The sequence below is a fragment of the Suricata suricatta genome, chromosome 9 (genome assembly GCF_006229205.1).
Source record: "Suricata suricatta isolate VVHF042 chromosome 9, meerkat_22Aug2017_6uvM2_HiC, whole genome shotgun sequence".
NCBI classification, from domain to species: domain Eukaryota; kingdom Metazoa; phylum Chordata; class Mammalia; order Carnivora; family Herpestidae; genus Suricata; species Suricata suricatta.
The window spans coordinates 3,033,093-3,042,854 of NC_043708.1; the positions used below are offsets into that span (position 1 = coordinate 3,033,093).

The 9,762-nt window shown below is 60.2% G+C and overlaps 1 protein-coding gene across 1 annotated transcript; it reads right to left on the minus strand.

Moving 5' to 3' along the window:
* Positions 1 to 8,179: 8,179 nt before the first annotated feature.
* Positions 8,180 to 9,596, minus strand: DIO3 (iodothyronine deiodinase 3). The gene has a single exon (XM_029951950.1). It carries the CDS (start codon positions 9,594 to 9,596, stop codon positions 8,682 to 8,684), a length of 915 nt encoding a protein of 304 aa, XP_029807810.1. The 3' UTR covers positions 8,180 to 8,681.
* Positions 9,597 to 9,762: the final 166 nt, after the last annotated feature.

The following is a 9,762-nucleotide window of genomic DNA, read 5'->3' on the forward strand; positions in this document are numbered from 1 at the left end:
TAACAATCACTAGACATTTCCGGTTCTGCTGTGTGGGATGCGGTGCCAACACGGTGGGGGCGGGGCGGAGACAGCCTGAGTGCTTTCTCTGGGACAGGGCTCACGGGGATTCAGGGAGCTTGCGCAGCCCCAGAGCAGTGGGGTTGGGCCCAGCCATCCTGAGGGCAGGGCTGGGGGGAGGCCAGGAAGCTCAGGCCAGCGAGTGCAGGGCTGCGGCCAGGCCAGGGCTGGGGCCCGGCATCCTGCTTCAGGTGATCAAGCCACCACTAGGGACAGCTGCCCTGGACCGAGGCTTGTCTCCTACCCTCTCTGCTCACCCAATGGCACTTTCCTGCTTCTCCGCAGGGCCTTCAAGATAAAGCGTCAACTCCACATAGGACCGTCTAGCCTCCCCTCCCATCCCTGCCTCACCCCTCCTGGGCCTCAAGGTCTTGACTGCTGTTGCCCAGACGTGCCAAGATGGTCTTCCTCGCTGCCAAGGCTCTGCACATATCATTCTTTCCATCCCTGAGGCTCTTCCCACTTGAGCTTCCAATCTTTCATGGTACGCCTCCTCCAGGAAGCCCTCCCTGGGGTTACCCAAATCCTGCGTTTTCTGCATTGTTGATTTCTCTCTCCAATGAGCCCTGTGGCGCTGTTAGGACGGGATCAGTTCTTCCCGGTGCTTCACACAGGCTGGTGGGTCCTGGGGGCTTAGAGAGGGTCTGGAGAGCGAGGTCATGCATGTCTCTTCCATGCTCACACGCTCACACGCTCACACGCTCACACGCAAACACACACCTGCAGTGCATCCCCAGCTGAGCCATGAGTGGGCTGTTCCTTGGCCTCGTCGCGCATGCCTTCCCCTTCCTGGTACCTCTGGCCACAGCGTGCCTGGGCAGCGGAACCCTGGCGCCATGGCCGTGGGCACCCACCTGCCATGTTCACAGCCCCCGGCTGGGGCAAGCAAATGGGGTTGCCGGCACTAGAGGCAGCCAAGGGCAGCGGGAAGAGCCAAGGGCATGGCTCTGGAAGCTGAAGGCGTGTGTCCTGGGGATGTTAGCTCACACCCCTGAGCTTCTCTCTCCTCCCAGGAGACGTGGGAGTAGCCAGTCTGTGGCTGGGAGGAGCTGACCCCACTCCCCAGACGTGCACCTGCTGCATGCAGGCCTGGACTGAGGGCCAGGGGAGGCATCCTGGGTGTGCATCCTGGGCCGGCGTCCGGCCCGACACCTGAAGTCCCTCACACTGGATCTCAGGGGGCACTCCCGCTCTGCTGTCATGGTCTTGAAACTGGAGAATTTTTGTCTTTGTTCGGCGTTTCCGTGTGGAGGGTCCGTGTGAGTGGAGGAGGAGGGAGGGTGGGGGTTCCGTGAGACACGGGCGATTTGGGTGCGTGGGTGTGGAAGGCTCTGCTGCGTGCCCCTGGAGGGCTGGCGCGGCAGGAAGGGAAAGACGGGCGCCCGGTGGCTCCTTCTCTTGCAGTGCCTCTTTTCTCACCAGCAAACGGGCTGCCGAGAATGTGGGGGACGTGGGCACGTGCCAGGAAGTGAACTAGAGACACCACAGAGTGAACTCCGTGGGGCACCCGCGCCACCCCCGGAGGGTAGGCGGCACAGGCGCAGGTGTGAGCCATGACTGCAAGCCGTGAGGTGGCGGTTCCACGTGTGGCTTCGGCGCTCTTCACCTGCAAACTGGAAAGGTGAACGCTACTGACTTGTGGTGGCTAATTTTCACTCAGCTTGACTGGGCCATGGGGTGCCCGGACATTTGGCTAAACAGTATTCTGGGTGTGTCTGTGAGGGGGTCTCGAGATGAGATGAATGTTTGCCTGGTGAAGCAGATTGCCCTGCCTGATGTGGGTGGGCCTTGTCTCATCCGTCGAAGGCCTGGGTAGAACAACGTGTCAGGAAGGGAGGGTTTGCTCTTTGTGTCTGGCCGCAGCAGGGCTGGACCATCGGTCTGGCCAGACTCAGAGCCAGACTGTGCCTGACGCGGTTGGCGCTCTTGGGTCTCAGGCCTTTGGACTTGGACTGAAACTTCCATCCATGGCTCCTCTGACTCTCCGGATGCCGACTGCAAATCCTAGACTTCTCAGCTCCCATAACTGCATCAGCCGATGCCTTGAAGTAAAGCTCTCTCTCTGTCCTACGGGCTCTGTGTCTCTGGAGAACGCAGACTAAAACAGAATTTAAAGTGTTAACGTTTCTTTATGTATAAAGCCATTAAATAGGAAAGAAACACTGTGGCAAGTGGAGGTACCATGAAAGAAAGGAAACGTGTGTATTTTGTATGTTTAGTAGCGCTTCCCTCCTGTTGAACAAGGGCCCTGCGTCTTCATTTTGCACTGGGCCCTGCGATCGTCAGCCGGTCGGGCTGGTGGTCATTCATACCCGCCTTGGCTCCAGGTAGGGCCTCTGGCCACAGGGGAAGACAGAACAGAAAGTCAGGCACTAGGTTCACCTTTGCCACCCCCCATCCATGCTCAGGACTGTCAGATTTAATATTTATTTTTGAGAGAGAGACAGTGTGGGCAGGGGAGGGGCAGAGAGAGAGGCAGACACAGAATCGGAAGCAGGCTCCAGGCTCTGAGCTGTCAGCACAGAGCCCGACTCAGGGCTCAAACTTGTGAACCGCGAGATCATGACCTGAGTCAAAGTCGGCCGCTTAACAGACTGAGCCGCTTAGGCGCCCCAGGACTGTCAGATTTAAAATGAACAACCAATGACCCGGGGTGTCCAATTAAATCTGAATTTCAGAGAAACAATGAATAAAAAAAATTTTTTTGTAAGTATATCTCATGCAACGTTTGGGACATACTTACACTAAAAATTACTTGTTGTTTACCTGAAATTCAAATTGAATCGGGTGTCTTGTGTTTTGCTCAGCAGCCCTGCCCCCCCCCAATGTCTCCATGTCAGCTCCGCCCCCATTGCTCACACCCCCGCCCTCGGACATGGCTGCCCTGACCTCCCCGCCTCTAGGTCTCCACTTGCCACGGCCACTCTTTTTGCTGTTTTTAGTTTTATTTTTCTGTCATAAGAGCAATACGCATTCACTACAGAAAAATCACAGGCTACGGACAAGCAACAAGAAGAAAGTAAGAAAACACTCATAATCCCACCCACACAAAGACAGCTACTGCGGATTCCTCGGGATGGATTTTTCTAGAGCTGCCTGTGTGTGTGTCTTTGCAGATATCAAAAAAGATCACACACACTCGCTGCCCCCCGTCCTGGAAGCTGGGTTTTCATGTCACCACCGAGGGAGGGACGGGTCTGCGCTGGGGAAATCTCGAGCGCCCTGATTCGTTCTGGCCGCGGCCAGGGACGCCATGCAGCTTGATGTGAACCCCCCGCCCAAGGGTCAGGGAGGCCCGTGGTCAAGGCCACTTTCTAGTCTGTGACCTTGCCTGTCAGTTTGCTAGAGCTGCTGTATCGACGTACCACCAACCGCGGGCTTAAACAGCAGTGACCTACTTCCTTGCAGTTCCGGAAGCTGCTAGTCGGAGATCAAGGTGTCCGTGGACCTAGTGTCTCCTGAGGCCCCTCTCTTAGGCACGTAGACGGCCACCTTCTTCTCCATGTGTCCTCACAAGGCCGTCCCTCAGTGTGGCCGTGTCCTAATCTCTTCTCTGAAGGACACCAGTCATACCGGATCAAGGCCCCCCCCAATGACCTCATCCTAACCTAAGCACCTCTTTAAAGATCTTGTCTCCAAATAAGGTCACATTCTGAGCGACTAAGGACTTCGACATGGGAACTTTGGAGGAGGATGCAGTCCAGTCCACTCAGCCTGGCTGACTCCAACCATGCCAGACCTCGGTTTGTTCATCAATGAAATGGGGCTAATAATTATATTCATAAGAGGGACGTTAGGATGATCAAATGGAAGAATCCCAATACAGCACTTCGCCTGGTGCCTGGCCCCTAGAGCAAATACTCAGCCGTCACTTCCTACTATTTCACGTGTGGGTGGCCCCAGGGTGTGGGACATCACTTTTCTGCAGAGGGGTATCTACAGAGTCCAAGGCGGAGGCCATGGTGCTCTGGGTACCTCCCTCACTCTGTGCCCCATAGTTCATCTCCTTCAGGGAGGTGCTTAGAAGATAGCTCAAAGGTCAAAGGCAGATGCCAGCCTGACTCTCGAAAGTGCCCTGTCCTCCGTCAGTGGCGGATGGACTGGATGGTGGGCCCGTCCCCCATCCCCAGGCATCCGCCACCCCTCCCCCTCTCCCTCTGAGTCCCCTGCCTTCTTGTCCGAGACACACATCCCTGAGGCTCCACAGAGACCCCAAACTGAAGGCTCCCAAGGTGCCCACAACACTCCTCGCTGCCCCTCCCCCCCTCCTATGCTTTGCAGCCGCCCTGGGGGCTTCTTGCTTCCTGAACACTATGGACCCCTTCCGGCCTCCTCAGCTTCTGCACCAACGATGCCTTTCCTTCTGTGTCTTCCTGGGTGAGGCACCTGTGCCTTCCAGGGGCCAGTGAGACCTTCTCCAGGAGCTCTTTCAATGCCCCTCCTCCCACTCCCTGCAACACGTTGCTAAGCGGACTGCGGACCTCAGGAACCCTAAGCATCGAGGATGAGGGTGACGGTAACAACAGGAGCAATGGCCACTCACCCCTGCTCCCCAGGAGTGAGGTGGCGGTGGGGGCTCAAATATCCATGGACCTGGCACACGTTAGACGCAGGCACAGAGCTGCTCGGGCTAGATGTACGGATGGGTGAAGGGCGCTGGGGAGGCACTGGCAGGAGAAAGGTGTGTGGGGGTGGTGGGGGCGGCCATCAAACACCGCGCATCGTGAGCCAGATTATGGAACCCGTATCTGGGAATGTGTTCATAGCGGTTGTCAGTAGGCGAAGGAGAGTCTGGAAGGAATCACGTCCAGCAGTTCAGAGGCGCTATCCCTGACGAGGCATGGATGGGAACCTTGAGTTGTTGGCTTTCAAACATTTCCAAAAGCTTCTGATCCCTCCTCCAGGAAAAACACATTTCACATTAGCTTCCCTTGAAACAGAGTTTCAGACACTGCTGTTACCCTGGGTGAAATGCTTGCTGGTAGTTACATTGTATTTATTCGATTTCAGTTCTTCAAAAGGCTTGACTTGTACTGCTAAGTGGATTTCATGACCTGGGGCTGGGTCCTGATGCGCAGTTTGAAACATCCTGCTCTAAGTAAGTGAGACTTGACTCTCTCTGCTCTACCTCCTTTCTCTATTTAAAATTTAATACTGAGAATGGCTTTATGTATTATCTTCATATGTTTTACTTAAAAATAGAGAAGAGCACTGGGAAGACACAAAACAATAAAATCAAGTAGACTTTCTGGAAGGCAGTTTAGCAAAATATGGCAAACCAGACCTCTTTAAAGATGTGCATGTGTTTTGACCCAGCAGTCTCTCTGTGAGGAATGCGCTAGTGGGGTGAGGTGGCGAGGGGCGCGGGGCTGTGTGCAGGCGCTGCTCGCCCCTGTTTGTATTTATAATAATGAGCCATCCCGCACACACCAGGGGCCCTGGAGCCATCCCTGGCTGTCCATCTGATGCTGTGGCAGTGCTGCCATTCTAGACTTATTTACTGACAGGGAAAGAGAGGTGCATGGGAAAAGGGGTACCAGGAGTCCAAAATTAATGTCAGGCTAGGAAGGGATAATCCCTCTCTTGTTATTAAAATGCACATTTACAACAGGGGTGGGGGAGAGGCAGTCAGAGGCATGTTTCAAAGTGCTCACACCCTGAGGGTACCTTGGGTTGATTTTATTTTCTCCGGACTGTTCTGTGTGTCCTCCATGAGCGCCGCACTATTTTATAAGAAGGAGAGATTTTAAAGGAAGAGAGAGAAGAAAAGAAGAAAGGAAAAGAAGCGAGGGAAGAGGAAAGGAGAAGGGGAAGATGAAGGGGAGGCAGAGTAGGAGGGAGAAGAGAAAGAAGAAAAGCAGGGGGCAGGGGTGCCGGACCCCGCACCCCACCCGGAGCTGGGAGCCAGCCGGCCGCGTGGGCAGGTCCGAGCTCCTAGCGCTGGGAATTTTGGGGCCCGGAAGCCAGTGGAGGCCCGCGGGGCGCAGGCAGCACGGGCGAGGGGGGCGCACAGCGCACCCAGCTAGACCCCCAAGCGGCGGGCCAGGACCGGGCGTGGCCCCGCGGTCCCGGGCCGCCCTCCGCTGCCTGCAGGCCACTGAACCCCCAACCCGGGCCAGCGCGGGCCGGAGCTCTGGGCACTCCTTCAGCGGCGCCCGGCCGCGTCCCTGCGGCTTGCTCCGGATTCTTCCTGGGGGTTTTGGGGTGAGAAGAAGCGCGCGGGAGGAGGGGGAGGGGAGGAGATGCAGAAATACCATCTGCGCCAATTTTTCCCTTAAAAGTTATTTTTTTCAATTTAAATAGTTTTAAAGAAAAAAAAAATCCTACAAAAGACAAAGAACACCCAACCCTGCTCAGGGTGTCAGTTCCAAAAACTTTTCACAGAGGAGCAGCGTGGGGGCTGGGGCGGGATCGGAGGCGGCGTCAGCGGGGCGGGGGCGTCCGTCTTGCGTCTCGCAGGCTGCACCCCCCGCCCACGCCCGTGCAGACCCCCGTCTCCCGCGGGCGCCTCTGGCGCTCAGGCGCTCGGTGACGCTCCCTCCTTCCCGTCCGGCGACCCGGACGGTCCCGGCCTCCTGATCCGCCCCGCGCCCCCCGCCCTGTTCCAGGTGTCGCTAGCAGAGGGAGGCGGGAGCCGCGCGAATCCCGTGCTCCCCGCGTCGCCCTCCTCCGGGGAGCAGCCGGGACACGGCGAGGGCCGGGACTGGGCCGGAGCGCCTGGCCTTGACTGCGGCCAGGGATCTGTGCCGAAGGCCGCGGCCCCCTCCCCACCGGCCCTTATTCAGGCAACCGCCACCCTCTTCTTTCCGGTCTCTCGGCTCCTGCATCTCGCTCCCCTTCCCCACCTCCCAGCCCGGAGCGCGCGCGTCGCGGGGTGGCGGTGGCGCTGAGGTCCGGCTGGAACTTGGGGAAGCGGAGGAGGGGCGGGAGGAGATGCCCGGGCGGGGGGCGCACCTCGCGCCCCTCCCGCCCCGCAGTAGGTGCTGCTGCCGGTGTGATGGCGTTGCACGCCCGCCGTCCCTCCCCCGTCCTCCCTCCCACCGCCAACCTACGCTTTGCTAGTAGCACCTCCCGCGGCCCCCGGCAGCCCGGCGGGGATCGGAGGGGAGGGGGAGACGGCAGTGGGTGCAGGAGGAGGGCTCGGGTGGAGCCAGGTGTGCAGAGGCGCCCAAGGTGGCCAGGAGCGAAGTCCTGCCTGGTCCCTAACCCCCTTTGTCCTCCGCACCGCCCCCTCCCCCACACCGTCGGACGCTCGGGGAAGTTAGACGGGATGCTGTGCCCGTGCGCGCGCGCGCGGCCACGGTGGCAAATAAGGACCCGTTTGCCTCTCCCGCCTCCCTCCAGGACCCCGCCCCGCTCCACTTCTCGGTTTTTCGCCAGACCCCGCATTCCCCACCGTGGGTGTGTGCGTGCGTGCGTGCACCCCTGGGCACCGCCGCAGACCCCTTGTCTTATTCCTTGCCCTCCTGCGCCCCTGCCAGCGTCGGCTCCTTCCAGCCACCCTTCCCCCCGGGGTCACTATGGGGACGCGAGGGAGAGATTTGTGTTTAATTCCTGTCGCTATTCAGAGGCAAGGAAAAAAGGGACCAAAGGCAACCCGAAAGCAGTTTACTCCAAGCTTTTATTACTGTAGCGTAAAAGAAGTTTATATACAGGGAGTATTTCCGGCAAACACTCACACAAATGGCCTTGGAATCAGGGGCCTCCCACCTCCTGGTCCCACAGTCAGCAGCTCTGTCCACTTAGGAGGCCCCTCCCTCGGGGCCTCTAGGCTAGCCCCTCATCTCTCTTGCCCTGGACGCCCCCACCCACTCCCCGTTCCCCAGGAGCCCCAGCCTCTTCCCTCTGCCTGGGGCGCTGTGGACCTCGCCAGTGCCTCTCAAGCTGGCTTCCTCTGGTCCCCAAGCCGTTCCCCAGCATCCCCTTTATGGTGGACTTTCCCTCTCTCGTTTTAGGCGCTGCTGCAGGCCCCCTGCGGTTCAGAACTAGCTCGTGGTCGAGACCAGTTAGAGACAGCTCGTCATCAGCAGTGGGGCTGTGAGCACCCAAAATAAGGGGGGAAAACAACCCTGCCCACCCTCCCCCTTCCCCATCCCAAGCCCCTGCCCCCAACCCGGGGACAAGAAATAGACACAACAGCAGCAGGGCATCCCCTCCCTGGGAGCGACAGGGGTTGGGTGCCAGGCAAGGAGGGCAGCCGCTGGGGCTGCTGGAACCCAGCGGGGCGTCAGGGGGCGGGGGCGGGGCCAGAGTCTCCGTGGGCGGGGCTCTGCTCCGGGCTGAAGGCACGCTGGCTCTTATCTCCGGGGAGGGGGTGGGAGAGGGAGGGGCCTCCGCGGGGACAAGTGGGGTGGGGGTGGGGCCACATCCGCACTCAGAAGGGGATTCGGAGCCAGCCAGGCAGGTACAGGTGAGGGGCTGTCACAGCAGCACAGTCCGGGGGAGGCGGGGGAGGACTTTCCGGTGGCTGGGCCGAGGGCACAGCTCAGCCAGATCCGAGGCTCTGCACGCCTGTGTCGCTGGGCCCTCGGCAAACGTGACTCGGTTTGGTGCGTTTGCACGTGGGCTTCGAAGGCTCGAAGGCACCGCCCGCCAAGTTCAGTCAACTGTCCACTGATGGTTTACACTCGCCGCGGCCGAGCGCCGTGCAGCTGCTCGTGGTAGCGCTCCAGCCAGGTGCGCAGCTCGGACACCTGGTAGCCGTCGGGGCCGCGGCCGCCCTGGTACATGATGGTGCCGTTCTGGACCACGTAGAGGCGCTCGAAGTAGGCCCCGTAGGCCGAGCTGCTGGAGTTGGCCATGGTGTCCAGGACGAGAGAGCAGCTGGGCGCCCCTCGCTGCAGCACCTGCGCGGCGCTCACCCGGTCCTCCAGGCTTCGGTGCTGCGGGATGCTGTAGGGGGAGTCGGTGGTGACCCAGCCGTCCGAGGGGTGAGCCTCCTCGATGTAGATGATGAGGAAGTCCACGTCGCGCTCGTACTTGGTGACCAGGCGCTGGAAGGCGCTCATGCGCGCCATGAACGGTGGTCAGGTGCAGCTGCCGAAATTGAGAACCAGCGGGCGGCTTCCCCGCGCGTAGTCAAGGATGCGCTGGTTGCGGAAGCCGCTGGGCAGCACCACCTCCGAGTTGGGCGCTGGGCCGCCCTCGTGCGCCTGCTTGAAGAAATCCAACTTCTGGCCGTGCCACACGGCCTTCAGCGACGCCAGGGTGCACAGGCGGTTGTCGTCGGACACGCAGACGGGCGGGTCGTCGGGGGGCACCTCCTCGCCGTCGCTGTCCAGCTCCGCCGCGGGCTCGGGCTGCCCCCGGCGGCGGCGGCCCAGGAAATGCTTGCGGATGCACAGGAAGTCGAGGAGCCAGAGCACGAAGGCCGTGCCTAGGAAACGCGGGAAGAGCACGAGGCACGAGGCCGTCTGGGCGCAGAGCCGCAGGGCGTGAAGCAGCAGGGAGCGGAGCATGGTGGCCGCAGCCCCCGCAGCCCCCTGGGGCCCGCCGCCTTCCCCCAGCACCCACCGCGGGGCGGCCTGGCGCGGCATCTGGGCTTCGGCCGTGCAGGGGAGCTCGATTTATAGCCGAGGCCTCAATTGGCGGGAGACTCCACCTCCGGCCGGGCCCGCCCCCTTGCAACTTGAGCCCGGAGGGATCACCCAGCGGCGCGGCCAATGCCTTCGAAATCGAGGGCCGAAGGCGGGAGCGGGCGGG